Consider the following 25,574-nt stretch of genomic DNA (forward strand, 5'->3'; position numbering starts at 1 on the left):
TAATTGACCATGAGTTTGCAGATTCTTTGCAGACAGAAATGAAAAATTGACAGATAGTGGAAGACTGTGCTGCATTTACAAACTATGTTCCCCTTTTCTGTATGTTAGCTCCAAATCATTTATAGGACCCTGAGGACATGATTATTAATGAGCTTGTTGCCAGATTGAGGTAAATGATACTGCTAGCTGGCTTTGTTTGCTGGCTAATCATAAATGAATCAAAATCTAGGTGGCCAAAGCAAGCCGTGAAAAATCTGCTTCTTAATTGCACTTTGCAGATGTTGTTAAAAGTGCAGATTAATCCTTAATTTTAGATTTCAACTGTTTTCTTCAGGTATATAGCCCTATAGCAAATAGTTGACAGAAAATATAGTTCACTTGACTCAAGCATGCAATACACATTACTTTTATTTTATCAAAACTCCACAAGACTGAACAGTGTGGAATTTTTTCACAAGTAAATGTTACAACCAAACAAATCTGCTTCTATGTAACAGCCACTAGCAGGCATGACTGGAGGGAAAGTTAATCAAAACCTTTTGTTTCTAATAATATATTTAGCATCTTACACTTAAATTATGGCATTTAAATGAACAAAATATTTACTTCTTTAGATTTTTTTATGTAGTTCCACAGCACTGCATGGAGTGGCGAAAGGCATGTTGCCCTCTGCGTAGCAGTCACAATTCTGAATTCTCATTTGGTTCTTCTATTGACCATGTGATTTGGGGCACATCACTCATTGTCTTTATCACTTTCCTCATTTGTTAGATGGAAGTTGTACTAAAGAACTCATTTTTAATTCTATAGTTCTATGAATTCTTTTCTCAAACAAAATAACCCAAACTGACATTCTGGATAAAGACAGCCAAGTTCTCAAAGTGTTAGTTTTGTAAGGAGTCCCAAGTTCAAAGGCTACAATTGAGGTAAATGATATAGCTAACTGGCTTTGTTTGCTGGCTAATCACAAACGAATGAAAATCTAGGTGGCCAAAGCAGGCTGTGAAAAACCTGCTTCTTAACTGCACTTTGCAGATGTTGTTAAAAGTGCAGGTTAATCCTTAATTTTAGTCTTCAACTGTTTTCTGATTGAGGTAAATGATACTGCTATCATTTATAATTTGGAGACAGAGCAAGGACCCAAACTTGAAATGCCTACTCCCTTGTACTAGCTAACTCCACTGTCTTCTTAGGTACAGATATGTATATATTTTCTTAAAAAATATTTTGCAGATTCTCATCTTAGTGGAGGTTAAACACAAATGGAGGTTAAACTTTATCAACAAAGCTATTGATTTTAGGTTGAAGAGGTGAAGGTTGAGATTTGTAGCAATGCATGTAGTGCAAAGAGAGTAAATTCTCCTGTGACCTGTGCCTCTGTACTTTGTATCATGACTCCTATTATTCCGCAAGTGGCTACTAAATATTGATGCAGAACAGAGAGTCAAGTATCTTATACCCTGAAGTAGAATAATACCAGAAATTTTAAGAAAGACCAATTTATGTTTTGGTCTGTTTTCAATAATTGCTCAAAGGAAAAAAAAAATTGTCTTCTTTTCATAGCTACCCATTGGCATTCATTGCTGCAAAGATTGCCCTAGGAATCCCACTTCCAGAAATTAAGAACGTTGTATCTGGGAAGACATCGGCCTGCTTTGAACCTAGTCTGGATTACATGGTCACCAAGATTCCCCGCTGGGATCTTGACCGTTTTCATGGAACATCCAGCCGAATTGGTAGCTCTATGAAAAGTGTAGGAGAGGTGAGTCCTTGGTTTATTAATCTATTTTCTTCTTGTTCTCAGTTATTTTATCAAATGTGTGACACCATTGACAGTGTTAAAGTTGCCTGGATACTGTCAACACATGGACAGTGTTAAAGGTGCAATTGACAGTGTTAAAGTTGCTTGGATATTAGCATACCAATATGCCAACAGTCTTTATTTGACTGTTAACGTATTACATATGTTACGTGGCCATTTTGCTGGATTTGAAGGCCTCCCTGTTCAAAAGGTGAGGCTATATGTCTGGGTATATAATATAGATACATATATGAAAACACATTCATATATATAACTGAGTTGTAATATATTTTATAACCAAATCCAGAAAGTAATATAGAATATAATATATTTAAAAAGACCACTGAACTGAGTTTAAGAATTCAACTTTAGTCCATTCATGCAAACTGTGGCTTTAACTTCCTGAGACCTCATTTCCCACATCTATAAAAGAATAGGCTGGACCAGATCATCTCTCAAGGTCCTTCTAGCTCTAAAATTCTAAATTGATACGAGCATAGTGGATTATTAAGCCCCCTTTAATTATACTAAAAAGTTCTAAGCTTTTAACATCTTTAGAAGATTTTTTAGAATGTGCTGTGTTATACTATTTGAAATTAAAGTTAGCCTTTGATTATTGCATCTTCAAAGATGCAGTGTTCTTCTGTGTGGGAGGAAAGAAAGGAATTCATATCTTTGCTGAGATTCACTCCCTTGCCTCCTTCCACCAAGTCCTGATCATTGTATGCATCCAGAAGGTTTGGGATAGGGGAGAAAACGTGAACCTCAAAACCAGCTTGACTTGGATATTACTCTTGGCATTGCCACTTATTAGCTACAGACTCTCAGGCAAGACACTGAGTTTCAGGATCTACACCTACAAAATAGAAATAATAATACCTACCTTGCAAGATTCTTATAATACCCCCCTTAATAAATGTAATCCATCATTATTGTTGTTATTAAATTAGTATTCATAAATGTTGCATAGGGGTAGAGGTTTTAAGTGCGGAAGTATGAACAAATCTCAGTCTTTCTCTATTGTTTGTCTATCTACCATTTATCTTAGTTTATCTGTATCTCATCTCTGTTTCTGTTGTGGCCAGTGTGGAAGCTTTTAGTCTATGTATCTAAGCTGGTTAGAGTACAGAGTAAAAGGCTTATGACATATTGTTCCATATTGTTCTTTATTTGTCCCATAACACAGATGATAGGCTAAACCCAGGCCAGCCATTTCAGAAATGCATGTCACTAATCACAGAAAATATAGATTAAATCTGTCACCAATACAGGGAAAAAGAAAAAGAAATATTTTACTGGTCAGTCATATTCACACATGAAAGGCAGAATTATTACATTTTGTCTTCCTTAATTTGTAAGATACTAATGAAAGATTTTAAAATAATTTTGTCATCAAACAAAAAATAAAAGGTCAGGTGGAGTTTTGTTGTCTAACACCTTACATTTAGTTCAAAAAGTGAGCAAACATTTCCTGAATTCTTACTACATGCAAGACACTGAGGATAAAGAAAGAATAGATTATAGGTAATTGAGATACATTGTCTGCAATTGGTATATTCAGAATATCTAAACTCACACAAATATATGATGATTATTAATCTCTGGTAAATATTAAAAGATAGTATTTATATATAGGTGCTATGAGAATATAGTAGAATAGGGTTGAGGAAGCTCATTACAGTCATTCCACTGAAAAATGTGGAATAGTCACTCAAGGAAGGTGCATTTTAATAGTTTAGGGCAAATGTGGTGGGAGGATGACTTGAGCCCAGGGGGTCCAGCCTATAGTGAGCTCTATGGTGCCACTACACTCCAGCCTGGGTAACAGAGTGAGAACCTGTTTCAAAAAGCAAAAATATATAGAGAGAGTATTGAAAAGCACAATTTGTGAGCAAACATTTATAGTTATATATTCCTTTATTATATAAGTATCTTTTTTAATGGATCCCATGTATCATTATATAGAATTGCTTAAGAATAATAAAAATATACGGAGAGTTACTTATATAACTAATTTCAGCCAAATTTTAAATATGTAATACCTCAAATTTTCTTAAATATACCCAAAATATTTCCTTAATTTTACAGAACCATAAAATGTCTGATTTCCGGCAGTCTTTTCCATGCCCAGGCTAGACAATCTATAAACATATTGTCTAACTCTTCAAGATACCACTATGACTTGCAAATTGCATATCTGAATTGCGTTAACAGGTTGTTTATTCCTGCTCTTGTGAATTTTCCCTTATTTCTAATTAAATTTGGAACAGTGTGAAAAGGTTATCTGTTTGGCTTTAGTGATCACTGAATATGTATCTTGTCACATAATTGACATGAAGATTTCCTAAACTGACATTAGTAGTAATTTGAGTCTATTTGAGGAATCACAAAAGTTTACCGAAGATAGCATTATGACTGCTGTTGTTTTAAGTTGGAGACCAAAAATGCATAGCAATCTACTATTCTATGAAAAGATTCAAAGACAATATTTATCCAGTGAAAATAACTGGGTAGGTTGCAAGATCAATTTAAGTTTAGTTCTGACATGCAACTTGTCCAAACTAAATCACCACATAATTTTTCTAATTGATTAGTGTAAGATGAGCTGTAAAGATTGCGGAAAGACACATTGAATTTGTCATAGGAAGTTTAGTCTCCTCCTATGTTCAAAATCATAATCATCAGTATTTGTTATGACTCTCAAGGTTCTATTAATATTAATGCTTAGCTATAAGGAAAGCCAGCCTGTCTTGAATACTGACTGATACTCATTTACGAATAGGTCTGTTTTTGTGTTAATATATTTCTGGTTTCTCTTTATTTGCCTTCCATTCTAAAGAACATATGCATAAAGCAAGATCTTACTAAGAAAAGGTCTCTATCTTCAACTTTGAATTTCTTATTTTAATACTATGGTCCAGAGCAGATACAGGTGATTTCCTCATCAATCTCCGCAAATACAGCTGAACTCCCTGAGTGGTAAAAGACTGACCTAATGAAGATGCATTATACCAAAACCGTGGAGAAAGTGAACGAGGAAGAAAAAAAGGATCACCTTTTTTTGAGAGGCGTTATGATATATTTTTTGTTCTTGTCTTATGAAACATATTTTACATCCAGTTCAGTTACAAATTAAATAAGCTCTTTCTTTCAGTATGAGATCTTAAATATGTTTTACAGGTCATGGCTATTGGTCGTACCTTTGAGGAGAGTTTCCAGAAAGCTTTACGGATGTGCCACCCATCTATAGAAGGTTTCACTCCCCGTCTCCCAATGAACAAAGAATGGCCATCTAACTTAGATGTTAGAAAAGAGTTGTCTGAACCAAGCAGCACCCGTATCTATGCCATTGCCAAGGTAAGATGTTACAAGGGGCCCAGAGCTACTAGTTGTTTTTCCAGAATGTAGTCAGTCTGGACATGCAAATAAAACTGAATCACAAAGTGGTTTTAAATCAGGGATTTTTGGAAAAATTTTAATTCTTTTATATTATTAAACTGGAAATGTCTATAGATTTCATTAGGGTCTTCTACAATTAATTATAAATTATCATTTTTTATTTGACTTTAAGCCTGGATTTAAGGGCACATTGCAGTTTTAAAGGATGATTAAATAGATAAAATGTCCCCCCTTTTAAGTATACTTAGTACTATTACTCTTAAATAGATTTGATAATGTTGACTTGTCCTTTCCTATTAACTTTATTACATGTTCCTTGAATGTGTAAAATTGTATTGTAGAAAGGAAGGTGCATACAATAATGTCCCTTAGTATGTGCTACTTGAGTCTAGAATAATCTTAATTTATTTGCTTCTCTTTCTGTGTTTAAAAAACAGCAACAGACTATAAAGGGCCCCATGATTATAGGGTTTTCCATGTAATTATTTTATTGGTCTTACTTTCAGGAAAAAAGGCTCTACATTTCTCACTTCCCTCCACTACTTGCTTCTCATGTAAATTAAATGCCATGTTAATCTCCTTTCATATTTACTGTGCTTAGAGTTTTGAAGTTTCAGCTCATCTGATTTTATAAAAGGTGACTTGGGCAGCTGGAATCTGTCTGGTCAGAAATCCCTGAAAGGCTTTTTGACATTTAAAGAAGCGCAAGCATTAATCCTCCAACAGTATCAAACTGCACTGGTTCTACAAAGCTCCACTGACCATTGTGTGTGTGTGTGTGTGTGTGTGTGTGTGTGTGTGTGTGTGTATGTATGTCAGTGTGTGTGTGCGTGCATGTGGAATGAGTAGATGAAAACATGAACTTTCTCTTTAAAGGGATTCCCATCTTTGTGATTTGCCTGTGGAGAAACAGAAAAATGCTGTTAGTGATTTTCAACTCGTTGCAACTTTTATGTCCATATTTTGAGTCCTTAAGAGACCAGAAGGAGAGGAAGGGATATTTCCTTCATTGCCTCCAATGCATATTCTCCTCACTTTTATGGTTTCTAAATGGAAAATATTTAAACCCTACTGAAATTCTGGGAGTTGCTATTATCTCTTAATGGGCATTTTCCCATGTTGAGTTTCAAGGTAATTAGAATTTTTCTCTGGTGCTGGTGGGTGGGATAGCAGTGATAAGAAGTTATTTTAGAAAACCATTTCACCTTCATCATTTATTGCCCCTATTTCAGTCTTTTACTTAAGCAGCTCATGACATTCATATGTGTGTGTGTTTGTGTGTGTGTGTGTGTACATATGCAAATAATTTTTTCTCAAAGGACAGTAAATAGATTTTTTCCTTATGTCTAGCAATCATATTTCTGCCACTTTGAAGGAGATGAAAAAGGAAAGCATTTCCAAGTTCCCAGCTAATCTGTAAAACTCAAGCAAATCTCTCATTCTTTTCTAACAGACTTATAAAGGATGAGAATCTGGGAAAAACGTGTGGAGGTTCTTTCGTTCACAGGGTACCCTATGTATGAACAAGAAGTACAGGGTCTGCGGGTCTGCGTATAAATTATGATCTGTTGGAGTGCTGGGAGAAGGAACTGATTTCTGTTTGTTAGAGGTCATCATTACTGTTCATTTCCACAGCAACCAGGAACTTGGTGATTTTGACAAAGAGTGTAAGGACCGTGGAGGGCTGAAGGGGAAAAAGAATGAAGGGAGTGTGTAAATCTTTGCTTGCTTTCATGATTCTTAGAAAAGAGCAACTTGCTCTGAGGTCTGATTTTTACAGCAGTCTTATTTCAGGATGACTGGATCATCACCTCTTTTAATTTGGGCAGAATGCAGGGCATTATTTTTGATTTTTGGAACATTAAAGTAACCTTAAACTTGTTTGGGGTCATTATAGACTTCATTACAGCGGTGTTATATAGCAAAGCTGCAGTGCTTGGAGATGAGGTCTTAGGACTGGCAGGCTCTTGCTTGCTGTTAGAAATCATGGATTTTTTTTATCCAGTCTATCATTGATGGGCATCTGGGTTGGTTCTAAGTCTTTGCTATCACGAAAAGTGCTGTAATAAACATATGTATGTATTTGTTTCTATAGTAGAATGATTTATAATCCTTTGGGTATATACCCAGTAATGGGATTGCTGGGTCAAATGGTATTTCTGGTTCTAGATCCTTGAGGAATCGCCACACAGTCTTTCACAATGGTTGAACTAATTTACACTCCTACCAGCAGTGTAAAAGCATTCCTATTTCTCAACATCCTCTCCAGCATCTGTTGTTTACTGAGTTTTTAATGATTGCCATTCTCACTGGCATTACATGGTATCTCATTGTGATTTTGATTTGCATTTCTCTAATGACCAGTGATGATGAACTTTTAAATGTGGCACATATACACCATGGAATACTATGCAGCCATAAAAAGGATGAGTTCATGTCCTTTACAGGGACATGGATGAAGCTGGAAACCACCATTCACAGCAAATTAACACAGGAACAGAAAACCAAACACCGCATGTTCTCACTCATAAGTGGGAGGGGAACAATGAGAACATATGAGCACAGGAGGGGAACATCACACACTGGGGCCTGTTGGCAAGTGTGGAGGTAGGGGAGGGATAGCATTAGGAGAAATACCTAATGTAGATGACGGGTTGATGGGTGCAGTAAACCATCATGGCACGTGTAAACCTATGTAACAAACCTGCACCTCCTGCACATGTATCCCAGATCTCTCTCTCTCTCTATATATATATATGAAAGAAATATATATTCATGAAAGAAATCATGAATTTGACTGTAGTTGTCCTTTCCTTCCTTCCAGTGAAATGACTACAGGATTCTAGGCCCTCCCTCACTGTATGTGCTTGTGTGAAAATCTCCTTTGATCTGTTAAAAGTTTCAGTAACTTAAGGTTCTCTCTACCTCACAGTGTTGATGGCCAACAGCTAATTGTGCCTTTAATCGCTTAGAAAGTAAGACAGAATGTTAAGTCTTTGGGAACCTGACTGTAATTACAGGGAGAATTAAACAAAAGAAACATCAATTGACTTAGGAAATGAACATGGCTTTGAGTATTTCTATTAAATGTCATCTTACTCTAGTCAACAAAATTATGAGCCATGCCATAGCTCAACAATTATAATCATGGTCTCTCTGATACTACAATTATGTAAAAGCTGTAAGAAAAGTAAGCTCCCTGGGCTGAATTATAATGGCAGAGTTACTAGTTACATAATATTAATGGATCTTAAAAACGCAGTGTGCTATTCTAAAATATGTTTTCCTGGAATATTTTCTGATTTTTTTCGCTGGGTATATGTACATATACACATACATACATACAAGAATAAAAATAGACATCTTTTAGTACAAAGATTTTGGTTTTGAGAGTTTATCTCTTCTTGCAGTTGAAATTTCTACTCAGCTTAATGACCCATAGTTGTAGTTTTACTTTTGAGAAATTGCTAAAGTGAGCTTGAGGAAGAGGCTGAGCTGCCTATCAGAACAGAAGTTATTACTACATTGTTTTGGAATATATTAGGATTTTTAAAAATGCCTGCCTTAGTGCAAAAATCACAGTGACTGATTCAAAACAATTTTTTGTTTGAAGCCATCCGTGAGGAAATATTCTGGAGGAATAATGCCAAGCCAGATCTGACCCATAAATTCTCACTGACTGTTGTATGTTTGTGTGAATGTGGAGTGAGGTGATAAAAATATGCTATCTCCTACAGGGTAACTACCAACAATACAAGTTAAGTGATCATTATAGTAATTCTAGTTTTTCTTACCAATTTGGCTTAACTGTAGTTTCAGGAGGCTCTCTTTAGTTCCGAAGAGATGTACCAAATTTAGGGTATAATGGGTAACACGATCAAATAAAGAGGAGTGAGTCAAAACCTGTGAGGCGATTTTTCTGAGAACACACTGCTCTGATAACTCAAGGCAGGCACCTCCAATGTATGCCATTTGTGGATATAGTTGGCACCATCTTTATGTTTATTGGAAGGAATGTCAATGATGTCAGTTTCATGTTTCGTAACTCAGTCTGTAGTCTCAGGCTCTCTAAATAACACACAGAGGCATGACTGCTATGTGTTTTCAACCAAGTAAGACATTTAGAAAAATGTTTGCCAAAGAAAGTATCTCTTCTCCTCTTGGCAGGCCATTGATGACAACATGTCCCTTGATGAGATTGAGAAGCTCACATACATTGACAAGTGGTTTTTGTATAAGATGCGTGACATTTTAAACATGGAAAAGACACTGAAAGGGCTCAACAGGTAAGGCAGTGTTGCTCTCATTCATGCCAGACACCTTCAGTGCAGTTTTTGAAGAGTATTCTTCCTACTTTTAAGCATTTGGTCAACATTGTGATTCAATGAGGTAGACAGTGCCAATGTTGGAAAATAGTACCTGCAGCCAGGAGACAAATCGCAGTTTTTTTTTTTTTAGATGTTTATCTTTAGAAATGTATCCATTAATCATTTTAATCATCTTCTATTCCCACCCTTGTCATCAGACATAGTAAGAAGGTCTCTTGAATGCACGAAATTGGTATACATTTATGAACGAGTATTATTTAATTATGAAATACTGTCTAGATTTAGATTTTATTAATCAATTAAATGAATATTTCTGTTTTCTAAAAATTTTCTTCTACATTCTGAAGTCTGTTTTCCCCTTTTAATATCAATCTATACATTGCTGTATATTGAGGAGAAAATGTATTCCTTTTGTGTTCTATTATTTTTAAATTAGGACATTCAGTTCAGCATACAAATAAGCCACATTCAGGTTTCTCTCAACAGACGCTTTACTTCTGACTCATTTACATTTTTACCTCCATCAGGGCCAATTATTTTTAAACTTCACTTTATGTTGAGAATATTTTGATAATGTAGGTGCCTTAAAATCTGCTTTTAAATTTTTCATGAGAAAACTGTTTGCTGGGGCACCTTACGCTGATGAAATCATGGATCAGTTTTAAACATCTATCTTCGATAAGAGGAGCATTTATTAGCAGATTAAGAAAGACAAGATAGTCTTCTTGAACTTCTTCCCTCTAAAAGCACTCTGAAACACACTACTATTGAAAAGACGTCTCACCTGCAAACTAAGGATGTGCTTAGAGAAGGAAAAATTTTGTTTGTATAAAAATTGTTCTCAAATGATTTGACAAAATGTAGATACTTTAATCACTTAAAATATCTTTGAGGACAGTGGAAGATCTCAAAACCTGGATTGCTCAACTATTCAGCAATTGCAACATATAATTGGGTTGCTGTATTTGCCTGATCAATATGTGGACAAACTGGGCAATAAAGCACTTGCTTTTCTTCTTGAGAAAAATTAGGTTCTTTTTCATCTATTTAATTATTGCCCATGTCAAATGCTTGGTTTTGAAAACTGAGGAATTCTACCTGACGAAGATGAAACTAGCTATTGTTGCTTGTAAATCATCCTTTCTAGTCATCACATAAAATGAACAGTAGATAGCAAATAAGTTAGGAATTGAGCCTATACATTTATCTTACAATTTTGCTGACTTAAGTTTTCTTTCTTGGTTTATGATGCCAGCAGAACTTCTGTCTTGAATTATAGTCTCTTCCACTGTTCTCAGTTTCAAGCAACTGAGTTCAAATGCTTATGAAACCACTCCAGTTAAGCCACATGGGGGTGCTAGAAACTTACAGTATGCCAGTCACAGCAGTGGAAAAGACCTGGGGTGGAAAATAACAGATGTTATTGTGATTTAAATTTCCACTTGATATACGTTCTGATTTTTGGACAAATTCAATGTTTTAATTGAATAGTTTTCGTTACAACCAGAAGGCAGGTTGAGATTCTAACTAAGCATAAATAAGGGTATATTGATAGTGAAAAAGGTCCTTGGAGGATTAAAACAACACACTGTTACAGATCACTTACAATATTTTTCTGACTTCCACATTCTGTTGCATTTATTTGCCTGCAATTTGACATTTTCAATCTTCATTTTTCTGGCATAAATATATTTGTAAATAGAGATATTTTCTATTGTTCATAATGATCTACATTTAAAACTCTTTATGAAAAGCTTTATATCATTTCAAAAATAAAAAAAAAAACCATATACTTAAAACCATCTCTACGGTATAAATTTGTTTTTGATCCAAGGAGGTTGAAGTGTCTATTATATAGCAAAAGCTAAAGTAAACCTGGAGTGGACCTCACAGATGATCCATGGCATTAGCAAACCTAAACCCTGAGCTCATTATCTGAGTGTCACTTTATGGTTTAATTCCTTTCTTTTTGAAGTGTCATTGATTCACACACAGCAATTTGATAATGATTGTTATGTAGTGGTATTAGATAAATAACAAGAATAGATGGCCACTAAAGCTACCTGTCTCAATCATTTCGTGGCACATAGGGGTCTGAAGTTGAAAGGATATGACAGCTGATGGAATATTAAGTATGTAGGTCTTGAGTTTCCTTGCCGTATTTTAATTATACTCACCATTAGTCTGGGTCATAAGTGCTCTGCTTTTTCTCAGCCCCTCAATATCCAGGGAGGCTTAATCATCAAGGTATGTACTGCTCCAACAGTAATAAGAGCTCCCTATTAATGATCTGCAGCTGACTTACATATTGCCAGTTTGGAGAAGGGCTGAGAAGATTAGTTGTTCTTTTTCATTTGTATTTATTTATGGTTTACTTTGAAGATCTCAACTGCTTCTGTGTTAGAATAGCTGTCTTTAGCTGTAGACCTAGGAGCTAGTGATTCATTTGTTGTGTGTTGAGAGAACTCAAGAATTCTCCTGCCTCATCATCCATCTCTGGTGCCAATGTGCCACACTCCCTTTGTACTTTTCATATAGATCCTTGGGAAGACAGGCAGTGGGGATCTCACTTGGGAAAAGAGAAGTAACTTAAGAGAAAAGTAAGAATGCTAGACGTGGGTTTTCTGGTTCCATCCTTGTGCACTGGAAGGAGCAGACTACAGAGCCAGAGAGATTGGTGCGCAGTCCTCCCCACTATAGAATCAGATGTACATTACCTCTTTCATTTCTCCAGCTTCATGTTCTTTCTCTTAATCTCTACTTCTAGTTTTCTTTGTTAAGCCTAATTTATGTAAGTATAAACGACATCTGACATATTGTGAGGGCCCAAGAAAATTTTTCTTTTCCCCTGAAAATAAAAAGTACTATTTGTTATAATAAAGGTAACTTTATGATTTTAGATATGTATTATGTATTATGATTTTAGATACGTAGATATGATAGATATTTAAAGATTCATTTTCAGACTCACAATTTTCATTTGCTTATATATTTTGCAATGTATCATTTCTTATTTTCCTTTATGATGCATCACTTATTTTAATATCAGACCTGTTTTTTAAAGGAAGCAATTAATGATAGCTACTGATGCAAATGCTATTCTTATCAAAAGATAAATAGCACTCCTTTATGCTAATGAATAAAAATTCCTACTCTACAGTTGTTAATCAAGCTCAAATTCTAAAGTCCGATAAACACATTTAGTAGCAGAGGATGAGCATGTCGCTAAATTGATGGTCAGCCTCTGACTTGTGTTTACATATAGTCATCTGAAATGAAGTTCAGAATTTGAGTCCAAAATAGAATATACCCACACATGGACATAGGGAGGGGAACATCACACAACGGGGCCTGTCGGGGGGTGGGGGGCTAGGGGAGGGATAGTATTAGGAGAAATACCTAATGTAGATGACGGGTTGATGGGTGCAGCAAACCACCATGGCACGTGTATACCTATGTAACAAGCCTGCACGTTCTGTACATGTATCCCAAAACTTAAAATATAATAATATAAAAAAAGAAATATAAAAACAAGAACATAGGGTTTTATGTTTGAAATGTAAACAATAAATGCACTTATTTAAGCAATAACTTCAAACAGTGTATTTTAAAATAAAATACAAGGGAAAATAGTAAAAATGAATATACTCACATATTTAGTATATATAAATATTCACAGATTGAGATAGGGAAAACAAAAGAATGATTGTAACTAGGTAGGCATCATGGAAATAACTGATGAGTTTTCTATGTCTGTGAGACAGTAGAAATCACAATGAGAAATCCCCTCCTTGAAGGGGAGAGATAAACATGATTCATGCTGGTGGTGATGTGTGAAGTCTCATCTTTCTGCAGGGTGATGAGACCAGAGGGATACGTATATTAGGCCATTCTTGCATTGCTATAAAGAAATATCGGAGACTGGGTAGTTTATGAAGAGGTTTAATCAGCTCACGATTCTGTAAACTTTACAGGAAGCGTGGTGCTAGCATCTGCTTGGCTTCTAGGGAGGCCTCAGAAATCTTACATTCATCGTGGAAGGCAAAAGGAAAGCAGCTGTGTCCTATGGAAAAAGCAGGAGCCAGCCAGAGAGAGAGAGTCGGTGGGGGAGATGCCACATACTTTTATATAACCAGATTATGCAAGAATTCACTCACTATTGCCAGGAGAGCACCAAGGGGATGGTGCTAAATCATTCATGAGAAATCTGCTCCCATAATCCAGTCACCTCCCACCAGTCCCCATCTCCAACACTGGGGATTAAATATCAATCTGAGATTTGGGGCGGGGACAAACACAAAATCTATAATAGGTATCAGAATAATCAACTCAGCATCCTAGCTTTGAGTGCTTGCCCCCTCAGAACTCAGTATGCTGTCTTTAATACCTGAATATAGTAGCAATGGCAACCCTCGCAAGACTTCTGAAGCAATATCTATCCTTTCCAGCTTAGGTAATAACCATTATTTAGACAGCTTTAGCCAAAAAAAAATCTCTTTCCCACTTACGCTCACTGACTTTCTCCTTTTCCACTTAAACTGCTTATTGCTACCCAAGGGTATGCTAGGGAAGCTGACTGTTGTAGGCAGTTCCCCAGATTTATAGGCTGGTGTAGTAGCATTCACTGACCTAGGGTGATAGCATATTTACAGTGGATTTCTTTAGGATTTGAGAAGTTTCTTTTCACTCAATGTGATATAAGTTGTATCATGTAGGATTCGAATACTTGTTATGTGTATGCTTTGGAATTTAGATGTTTAATGGTCACCAGAGGTCTTTTAACTTCACATTGTCAGATCACCCTGCAAGGAGTTTGAGGAAAGTTAAGTCTATATAAATTTTTAGTGGAACCACAACATGTGCATAATCTCTGTCCATTAGCCTTCACTGCTAAACTACTCAGATTTTAGTCTATTTTTCCCATACTCAGTCTCCCACTGCCGACTCTTTCACTCATTGTGCCCTTCCCATGTAGCATTTTAATAAATACTAAAAGAAAAATATCTTTACACTGATCTGTTAGAAATTATAAAAATCTCACCTCTAGTTCTTTTTTTCCCATTAGTGCATAAATTCAATTTTGGTCATATAAAGATCTCCTGCCTGGAGAGAGGAAGTGCAGGTATGATAAATCAAATAAAGATGTCAAATGTCTTCACCAACTAGGTTCTTCTAATATAGCCAATTCCCTACTGTAACCAAATAATGAATTTATAACTCTTAATACTGAAACTTGAATTTTGATTTATTTTAATAATTCTGAATGCCTTCCAAGTAAAGATAATAATCACCAAATTTTTGGACTACATATTAAACACTGTTCTAAGCACATTAGTTTGTTTAATTCCTAACACAACATTAAGAAATCCGTGATCATCCTAATTTTATTGATAGTAAACTGAGGCACTGAGAGATTCAGCAGTTTCCTCTACATCACGTACTAATAAGTGTCAGAATTGGGATCAAGCCTAGGTAGGACTCCAGAGCCCAGGATACTTACTATTTAACCCCTTGTATTTGATATCTAAGTACATACTTATATACTTTTTACTTTTTTTATTAAAAAGGAAACATTGTTTTTATGTACAATGTTGCTATTTATGTGAGCAATGTTGTAGATGATGCTTAAGAATACTTACTTACATGTAAGTATATACTTACATACTTACATATCAAATACAATATATTTGTATTTCTATATATGATAGATGACTGCTTAAAAATAATACTTTTATATATATGTACATGCTTATATACTTACATATCAAGTATATGGTATATAAATATGCATGTAAATATATTAAATACATGTAAACGTAAGTATATATATACACACAGGAACAGGTTTGCTTAGGGGTATAGAAACAGATTTGTTTAGGGGTGTAGATGACATCTAGAGGAAATAAGAAATAAGACAACCTAAAACAGACACCTTCAGTATAGGAACAGTAGTCAATAAAGGGGTTATAGTCCTATCATGGTAGAACCAGCATATAAAATGAAGGTTTCTATTATATTATTAATAAATAAGCACAGGTACAAACATCCTTCCGTTGGAACCCTCTTACTATAAGTATGTAAGGAATTCAACTATAATAGAGCTTGTGAGAAAGAACTATTTCAGGACTTTACACCCCAAAATTATTATTTATAATACCAATCTGGATTGGCAATTTTATATTGAAAGACAATCATGATACTTAAAAAATAAGACACATGAACAGGCAAGAAAAAAAAGTGAGAGTACTAATTACCAGCTTTAAGCATCTGCTTCTCCCTCTGGCTGTAACTCTTTTTAAATTTTTTATTTCCTTATTTTTTTCGGGGGGGTTCTTTAGCTATTTCTGACTGACATATCCAGCTTGGGGATTTTATTATACCTGCCTAAATTGTATAATTTTGTTCTTTTACTGGTTAAAACTAAGCTGAATTAAGTTTTGAATCCTTGCTTCAAGTGATGAGCTTAAAGGAGACGGCCAGCCTCTGCTTGTGCTATACCATGTTAAATTATCAAAGTGAAGGTTTTCCACCATTTATGATGATTGTTTGTTCTTGTGCATTCCATTCATTTTGGGCAATTTTCCTGGAATGGTCCATTTTGCTCTCTGGTTTTTATGTACAATGCTGCTATTTATGTTAGCAATGTTGTAGATGACTACTTAAAAAACATCTATTTTCATTCATTTTACATGTTCAAAAGTAGGAGATATAAACATTGTGATACAATTTATACCATATAAGTATTGGAAGCTAAGATTTGTATTTGTTTCCCTATTGTTGACATAAACTTTACTATGGATTTATTTACAAATTATCCAGATATTGCTTTTGTGTAATATTCTATAGGTTTCATGGTTTTTTTTTTTTTTTTTGCTATCCTCACTCTAATAACTTTAATATTCTCTTTCCTCTTTACTGCTTATAGTCAATGTAGTTAAAGAAAAAAGAGTAAAGTGCACTTTTGAAGGGTCCAATTTCCATCCGAAATCACTACGTTCAGTGTGATAAACTATGTCCATTGGTGAGTGGTGAAAAATCATAGGTGTGCCTATTGCTTAGGAAAACAATCTAGGACAACCCTGGTGAGTTCCACTTGGGCATTCAAGTGCTAAATTGAGCTCAGTAAAGTTGGCCATTTCCCTGCAGCCACAAACTTCTGGCAGATGTAATAATGCAGGTGTCACCTTAGCTGGAACACTCCCTTTGAATGTCCTCTCCTACACATGCTAGCTTCTATTGACTTTTTATTTAACTTGCTCACGAGGCATGGCAAAAATTGGGCAAGAATGTTTTGTGCTTATGCTTGATTGAAGCTTCTGGGGGAAAAGTGTCACCTAAGAGTTGTTAGAACTTAGATATAAGGAACAGAAGGGTCAGCACTTTCTGATGACAATGTGTACTTTCTGGTAGAAAAAAAATCAACAATTTTCATCTTAAACTACTAAATATACAAGTAATTTAGAGAAAGATAATATAACATATAATTACATTATAATGTTTGTGGTACTTTACTATGACATATTTTTGTGGTAGCATCTATTATTTTGGATATAGAAATGAGAATGGAGATGATTGAACACTTTAATGGAACCCATTAATTTGACTTGCAGAAAATGGTCTTATGTCTTCTCATGTTACTACTAACTCATACAATAGTCTAAGCCTCAGTTTCACCCTAGTGAAAACAAAACAAAAGGAAACAACAAAAACTCCCTTCTTATTTTACTGGTCAGTCATGCAGCTAGCTGAATATATACTATATGTAAAGTAACAAACTTTAAAGAAAAACAATCTTACCAGTTACTACATATTACCATTCTATGCTTTCAGTCTTCATACTGCAAGCCATTTATATAATAAACCTCTTCAGGAATGCTAAAAATTGGGGCGTACATATACAAGTACTTATTTATTTGTAAGAGAAGAGTATTACCATGGGAAATTTTATAACTCTGTGAACCAATGCCAAAAATACATTTTATTTTTAATTTGCTTCTATGTTCCATGTAATAAAAAGATCTTTTAGGTGATGTCATAGGTTTGATAGGACTCCATTAATTTTTAAAGTAATAATTTATTGAGATAGATGTAACATTTTACATCAAATATTTAATGGTCTGAGAGTCTTCATTTGTTATTTAAATAGTGTTTTCATAGTTTTGGCAAATAATTGTGCATTTTTGAATGTGTGAGAGAGTACTTACGAGTCTGGCATGGACAAGATGAATGTTTTGCTTAAAAGGTTTTCAGAGTAATATTCAGATGACTCATAAAGTGCCTATTATGTTTCTGTATATTAATTATTGTATGTTTGATAGTTCATAAGAGTATAGAACTTAAAAATTTTAAGTTGATTTAAAATAGCACATACTCAGAATATGTGTATATATATCTATAGTCAATAATTAATACATTATTCCTATGTTAATATCTCTGAACTAAGCATGATGGGATATATATTTACTTGATGCCATTTATTTTTATTAGGAACTGTTATTAGACCAAATGGTGTTTGTTCTTCTATTCAGTCATTATGTACTGGGTACCTACTATGTGTAAGGTTTTGTGCTAGTTCCAAAGCCATTTGTTGGTGAATAATCACTAGTTATTAGACCAAATGGTATTTGTTCTTCTATTCAGTCATTATTTATTGGGTACCTACTATGTGCTAGTTCCAAAGCCATTTGTTGATGAATAATCACTAGTCATTGAACCTATAGTATAGGTTTATAACCTATGCAAATAGCTACACATAAACAGGACAGATTAATGGACATGTGAGAAGCAGAAATGTGAATTCATGAAAGTTTAGTGGAGGTTAGAAACAAAAGCTCTGAGCTAACTTACACATGTTATCTCATACAAGTCTCAATGTATAGTTTTTAGAAGGTATGTGTCTCTATCCCATATTTTATGAAAGAAATGATGACTCAGAATGTTCAAATAAATTCTCCAAAGTTTTACAGGTAGTACATGTTGGAGCCGGATTTTAAGATCAGGAATTTCTCAATCCAAGGACAATATTCTTTCCTTCAATATATCCCACTGTCATAGGAGCCAAAGGAAGAGAGAATTTAAAATAAATGAAATAGGAGGACAGTTTCAAGAGGATTGTATGGTTTAGAGAGAGAAGAGAGAAACAGAATTAAGTCCTCGTTTGATGTTGGGTAGGTAGGAGTGGAAGCTAGACTATCAGGACCAAATATATAGTGAGAAAGAAGAAGTAGGTAAAGGTATGAATTCTACTCAGGAACTGACAATTTGTGTTTGCTCTTTATCTTATTTATGCTATTTTTCATAACAGTGAAAATCTGACTATGAGGAAATTAAGATAATATAAGAAGAAAAATTAAGTTGGATATTAGCTACCTGTTTGTTCATTGGGTGAAACAGTGGGTGCCACACAGTCTTACTTCATTGTTCTGTAAATATTGCATATATACTAATATCATCCCCCAATTAAGTTGTAATTTTCATTAGGGAAAGTACCCAATACCATAATATCTTAATATACTTTTATTATAGGTCTTTCTTAGCAAGAAATTTTGTTAATTTGTATGAGTGCAGAATAGAGTTCACTGTGGCATAAGGTATAAGTCATAATTTCTGAAACAGATACAAATGGTTTCCAATTCATTATTTACCATATATTTTCTTGGGAATTGATATATGGTGCTTTGTATAAACATCAAAAATATTTGTATGATAATAAAACAAATAAATATTCTTGGTAGAAAGTGAAAATCATCATTTCTTAGTGATGGGAAAGGAGGGAGAATTGTAGTGGAGCAAAATGCAGATGATTCCTGGTTGTTCAAAGGGATTGAATTCACAAAATTCACAAAATTATTAATTAGAAAATACATAGCCCAATATATAAACCTTACTGACTGTGTTGGGAAATATTGTAAACAAACATCTCTAGGTTTTAATTTTTTAAAGTAGTTATGTATCTACTAATTAGCTAGGAAGGCTCTGAATAAACTGTTTTTTAATAAAAGTAGATTTATCTAATTGTTTTATATTGTCAAAGATTATATACATGTAGGCATTATAGGTATATTGTGAAATCTGTAATTCTTGGTGAGAACTAACCAGTGTTTGTGTACTCTTGATCTTCAAAAATTATCCACGTTTTCAAATTTTTGCATTTTCTGAGAAGTTTTTGTGAGAAGTATTCATAGACATTTTCAACTATATGAAAGGATATTATTTTATTAACCAGTGAAGAAGGTTAAGGCAAAAATAAATACTTATTTAAAATACAGATATCTACTGTATTTCTCTGGTGATGTTAAAGTACATTTCTATTATAATAAAGGTGAAAAATATCACTATACTATTTTTCTGGATGGTGAAACTGAATCACACGAGGTGTGTGTCATACTTTATGTCTCACCAGTCACAGGAAAGCAAGGAATCTAGCCCACGGCTCTCAGTTTCAGTTTTAGTCACTAACGCTTTTCAAAAGCTTCTTTTTCGAGATATGACTTTTAAATCAGACAGCTGGAGATCAGTTCCTCCTTAGCTGTCAAGTTGTGAGCTGCCTGCATTGTTGACCCCACTTAGAGGGGAAACATTGTGAGGAATTTGCCCTTTTCCAAAACTCTTGGGGGAAAACACAGGAAGTCTGGCAGGGAGAAAGCCCCAGCAAGTCACCTTTGAAAAATGTAAACAGTATTTTCAAGGGTACAAAGACCCAGGATGAGAATTTTCTTTTTAAGTTTTACTTTATTTGTAATAAAAGATTGCATATATTTATACACAATATAAGTCTATAGATAGATTTTCTTTAAAATACAAGTACCTTGTCTTCCATGTTTAGGCAGGTATGAGTAAAACAACTCTTGAGCGTAGAATGGAAATTAAATTTACACAAAATAGGCTGCCAGAGCTATAATTACAGAAGCTGGATAATTAGTTGCTGACCCCAGAATTTCTTCACCTAGTAATTTATACTTGAGATGCCTTTATGGGGCATAAAACCTTTGAGTCTGACCTTCAGATAGTCACCCATTTCGTATCCAAAGAGTATAAGGCAGCGACCACGCCTCCCAACAGTGGAGTAAATGCCTTCTGGAGAGTGCTTTCTCTCCAGAAGATCAATTTTGATTTGCAGGGAGTCAAAAGTATGATGGCCCCTCACCACCTCAAGGTGTGAGTACAGAAATACTCCACAGGAGAGGAAAGAAAACAAAGAGAGCTGAGGTGCTGGGCCAAATGTAGGTGACTTGCTAGTTTTGCTCTGCTAAACTTCTCCTGCTTCTTCTCTTCTTCCTCTTCCTCTTTCTCCTCCCTGTTGGTCTGTTTCTTTCCCTTCTTCCTTTTCCTCCAGCAATTGCATCTATTAAGCACTTATTACCTTCTTGGTGTTGTGCTGAACACTTACCACATTTATTATTTTATCTGACTGATGAGTCTTTTTCTCAGGATGGTGGAGCATGACTGCAGGTTTTGGGCAAAGGTATTAGCCTTTCTGAGGTTGAAGTAGGCATTTTGACACTATTTGCCTGCATAACTATACTGATGATAATGTAATGGCCATCACAGCAATATCCATCTGGCAGTATCAAATTGCAGCTACTTCTTCTACCCCTCCCCTTCTACCCACTCTTCAGCTGATAAACTGATGAGTATATAGTTGTAGTGCCAAGTGGATAATTTTTGCTCTCATGGATATTAATGTGTATTTTATATGTCTTCTTATGAAAAACCCCAGATAATAAAGGTATCTGCTTTCCATGTAGGTAGTAAGCCTCATATCAACATTGATTGAATGTGACATGTCACTGGGAATTTAATTCTAGAATTTTCCCATATCCTCCTAAAAATAACTTCTCCTTTTCCTCCTTTCTAAAAATGGCTTACATTTTTTCCTTCAAGAACTAGAAAAATGTAGTCAAAAATTATTCTTATGTATGTTACATTTTTCTAGGAAAAAAATATGCAGTAGTTATTAGTAAATAGGCTTCTGTTAAGTTTTTGGGAGGCCAAAACAGGCGGATCACAAGGTCAGGAGTTTGAGACCAGCTTGGTCAACATAGTGAAACCCTGTCTCTACTAAAAATACAAAAATTAGCTGGGCATGGTGGCGGGCGCCTGTAGTCCCAGCTACTTGGGAGGCTGAGGCAGGAGAATCGCCTGAACTGGGGAGGCCGAGATTGCAGTGAGCTGAGATCACACCACTGCACTCCAATGTGGGGAACAGAACGAGACTCTATCTCAAAAAAAAAAAAAAAAAAAAGTTATTTATTTTAACAAGGCTCTAAGGAATTCTTTCTAGAAGTCAAAGAAAGATATATTCAAAGTTATATTTATGTAGTTGCTGCTTGGTACAACCTACGTGATGTTTGGAAAACTGCTCTGTGGAAACATGATGATTTAAACAAAGATGATAGAGATGTTTTAAAATATAGGACTTTCGAATAAATGTATTTGCAATAACAAATTGTAAAACATCAAAGAGTGCCCATTCAATCCCTATTTTCTATGAGACCTTATAAAGTGTTTCTTTTTATCTGCTAGATTTAAATTCTGTACTCATAAAAATCTTATATTCAGGGGAAAATCAAGACTTTTGCTTACTGAATACATCTTTATTTTGGGGAAGGCATACATTGAATAGATTTAAAATTATAAATAAATGTATTCATCAGAAATAACAGAAACAATATTTCATAGTATGGACTTAACCCTTTAGTCCAGTTAGCTCAAGCAAAAGCTATTTGATTGGTATCAGCATGCTTCTTTTGAATATAACAGAACACTTTCTTATCTATGAATTGACATAACTTACTGCTTTGGTTAGGCGGTTTCCATTTGTTTTTCATTTTGGTAAAGATGAAAGGTAAAATTCAAATTTGGTAAAATCAAGGGCAGAGAGAGAGTCACTGCATCTTAAATTAAGAGCCGTGGCCCAGGGGTGGTGGTTCACGCCTGTAATCCCAGCACTTTGGGAGGCCAAGGCGGGTGGATCATGAGGTCAGGAGATTGAGACCATCCTGGCTAACATGGTGAAACCCCATCTCTACTAAATATACAAAAAAAAAAAAAAAAAAAAATTAGCTGGGCGTGGTGGCGGGCGCCTGTAGTCCCAGCTACTCGGGAGGCTAAGGCAGGAGAATGGCATGAACCCAGGAGGCAGAGCTTGCAGTGAGCAGAGATCATGCCACTGCACTCTAGCCTGGGCAACAGAGCGAGACTCTATTTCAAAAAAAAAAAAAAAAAAAAAAACCATGAAAAAACAAAATGTGGTTTATTAAGGCTCAAAAATTGCAATTAACCCACATTAAGCTTTTTTTTCCATCATTATTCCTTTTATTCATAGAGCATAATTATGACATTATATTTAATACTAAATGAGTGGCTTTACCACATTAAAAGTAATATTATGATATTTCTGGATTATTAGGGTCATTAAAGATTAGCAAAAAAGAAGATGAAATTCAGAAAATTAAAACTTGCCTATTTAAAGATGTCTACTTTATCAGTTTCTCATAAGGTTTCCTTCTTAATGTTGATTTTGCTGTTATTATTACTAGCCTTTAAGGTGAAATATAGTTTTATGTATGCCATTTTTTGAAAACTATTACTTATAACATTTTAGCCTTATTGTGATAGAATCTGGGTCCACTTAGCACTATTAGATAATTTTCTCGTTGCCATATTTTCATGTGAACATTGGATCTAGATATTGTTTGCTCTGTACAAGAAATTTAAAGATTCAGGTCTTCTTAAATTTCTTCAAAGACCTCATTCCTGTATAGAAACAGCTGTGGTACTCAAAAATTAAGACAAAATAGTAGTGTCTACCCAATTGCCTGGGTTTGTATACTTTGCTTTTCTAAATGCCACTCCTATTTTTGAAAATTGTCTTTTGCATTTCTCTTAAGGAAATACATAGTAACTTGTCTCCCTGAATGAAGAGAGGTGGCAAATAATTTCTCCACTGATAGCATTATCGTGATTGTGGCATGGTCTTGAACCTATGAAATGCCAAAAATAATAAGTGAAGCAGTAAAAAACTCAAGAGAGGCTAGTGAGGGTTCATGAGGCAGAGAACATATATCTTACTCAATTCTCTTATTAAAGCAGATGTCATTACTGAACATCAGGCTTAGTTTTTTTCTGCCATTTTGGAGTGTTTATTTTTTTCTTTTTAAAGAGGATAATAATAAAATTGCAAACCCATCCCATAATTGTAGGCCAGGTGGAGTGCTCATTTTCACATTAGAGCTTGTGCAATCTGGAGGGAAATTTGGTTTAGTATTACTTGTGAGTTGGTGGATCAGATAAAAGCCAGTCAAGTGGAAGAGAGGACTGTGTGAAGTGCGCCGGCTCCCCTGATAATTAGAATGCTGCAGGCGTTCCTCCAGTCAGCTAATAGATTTCCCCAGCTCCTCTGTGCCAGGTGAAAATTTCCTCATTAAGGGGAATTTATTCCATTTCCTTTTATCATTTATTATTGAAGACTGTGAGTGGAGGAAGTTTCAGAGATGACAGGGAGGAATTTTAAACAACAACAACAACAGTATCTACATTGGAAGTCTTAGAGAGCGAAGAGAAAGACTTGTATTGTTTGTAAACCAGAGAACACACCAGAGACTTCTTGCTGTAGAAGCCGAACCATGCTGTCTCACCATTTGAAGATTATGGCAGAGTGTGTAAAAGTCTGATGGTCTGGGTTTAAGACATTTTTTTCCCCTTCTAAAATTTCAAACTGTCATTTGGTGCTGCTAAGTAGAAAGAAACTGAAGATTATGAAAAGGCCAGCATCACAGCCATTTGGTGTGTTGTTTTATTGTATACATTCTATTATGCAATGATGAAAGTCTAACCTTTTGTAAAGTTTGTCCTTGAACTCTCAAAGCAAAGCAAACTGGCAAGGGAAAGAAAAGTTGTGTATATAATAGCATATTTTAGAGGACATTGTTCTGAAATACAGATTTAATGTGTACATGTTCAAAAGAGTAAAAATAAACATAAAATACTAGTACATACAAACACATATAAAATAACAGAAGGATAATTTATTATGCATATTTTAAAATTGTGTGCTTTTGTGCAATATGCTTTCTTCAGCTGATCACATTTCTAGCTGGGCATAAAGCTGTCTTGATTTACAACATAATATAAACGGAGTATTCCCTATTGAGGTTTCAAAAAGCAGTGTTGAATTAGAAATTCAGTATTTATATTTCCTTTAGTAATTATTCTGTTTTGAGTTTGTTTCAAATTAAGGTTTTTATTTTTCCTTCAGAAAAATAAAAATGTTATAGCCTTGTTTCAAAAATAAGCTTTTACCTAGCTTAATTTAAAAAACAAAAACAAAAACCCACCGTGATGGAAATTCTTTTTGGCAAACAAAATGGAGGGAGCACAATGTGGGCAGATAAAGATGAGGAGCATCTATCTGAGTCTCCACATTATTAAATGAGCTTTGTGTTTGCTTAAGATTATTCATCTTGTATCTGACTCTGGGGAGATTTTACCTGATCTAAATCACTGCCCCACAACTAATGAATTGTGTCTTTGAACTGTCTTTTTTTTTCTTTGATTATAATGGGACACAAAATAAAATTTTGTATCAGAACAAGCTGGGACTAAAGTGAATTTTCTTCTGTGTGTAATGACATATCAGCCAGCCTGGTGTTACACAGAAGAGAGAAAACAAAGGAGAGGAAAGGTGAGGACAATACAGAGAATTGACCGGCTTCCTGTCTTGGCGTTAGGAGTACCTTGTGGAACTAGGCAGCACAGACTGTGGGAAGGGATCTAACTTGTCTGTGCCTCTCTAATGGCCGTGGTGGGTCAGGATCAACAATGATTTCTCAGTGAGGAGGATTGCTAAGTACTTTGCACTATTTCTAAAGAGCAGAAATAACCAGAGAGACCATGAATACTATAGAAATTATATCACTTTGAACATCCAATGATCACACATACCCAATATCTGTATTCAAGTTAAGGTAGATGAACATGAATGTACTAATATACCATTTCAATTTAATAATTCTAATTTTCAAGACATTTTAAAATATCGTATT

The 25,574-nt window shown here is 34.8% G+C and overlaps 1 protein-coding gene across 1 annotated transcript in view; it reads left to right on the forward strand.

Annotated features, from left to right (window-relative positions):
- CPS1 (carbamoyl-phosphate synthase 1) overlaps nt 1-25,574 on the forward strand; it is a 119,642-nt gene that overhangs the window by 52,051 nt on the left and 42,017 nt on the right. Inside the window, exons 19-21 of the mRNA XM_007966137.3 lie at nt 1,564-1,762; nt 4,982-5,158; nt 9,368-9,486. Coding sequence (XP_007964328.1) covers nt 1,564-1,762; nt 4,982-5,158; nt 9,368-9,486 — 495 coding nt within the window. The remainder of the gene's footprint in view (nt 1-1,563; nt 1,763-4,981; nt 5,159-9,367; nt 9,487-25,574) is intronic.

Source organism: Chlorocebus sabaeus, chromosome 10 (genome assembly GCF_047675955.1).
Source record: "Chlorocebus sabaeus isolate Y175 chromosome 10, mChlSab1.0.hap1, whole genome shotgun sequence".
NCBI classification, from domain to species: domain Eukaryota; kingdom Metazoa; phylum Chordata; class Mammalia; order Primates; family Cercopithecidae; genus Chlorocebus; species Chlorocebus sabaeus.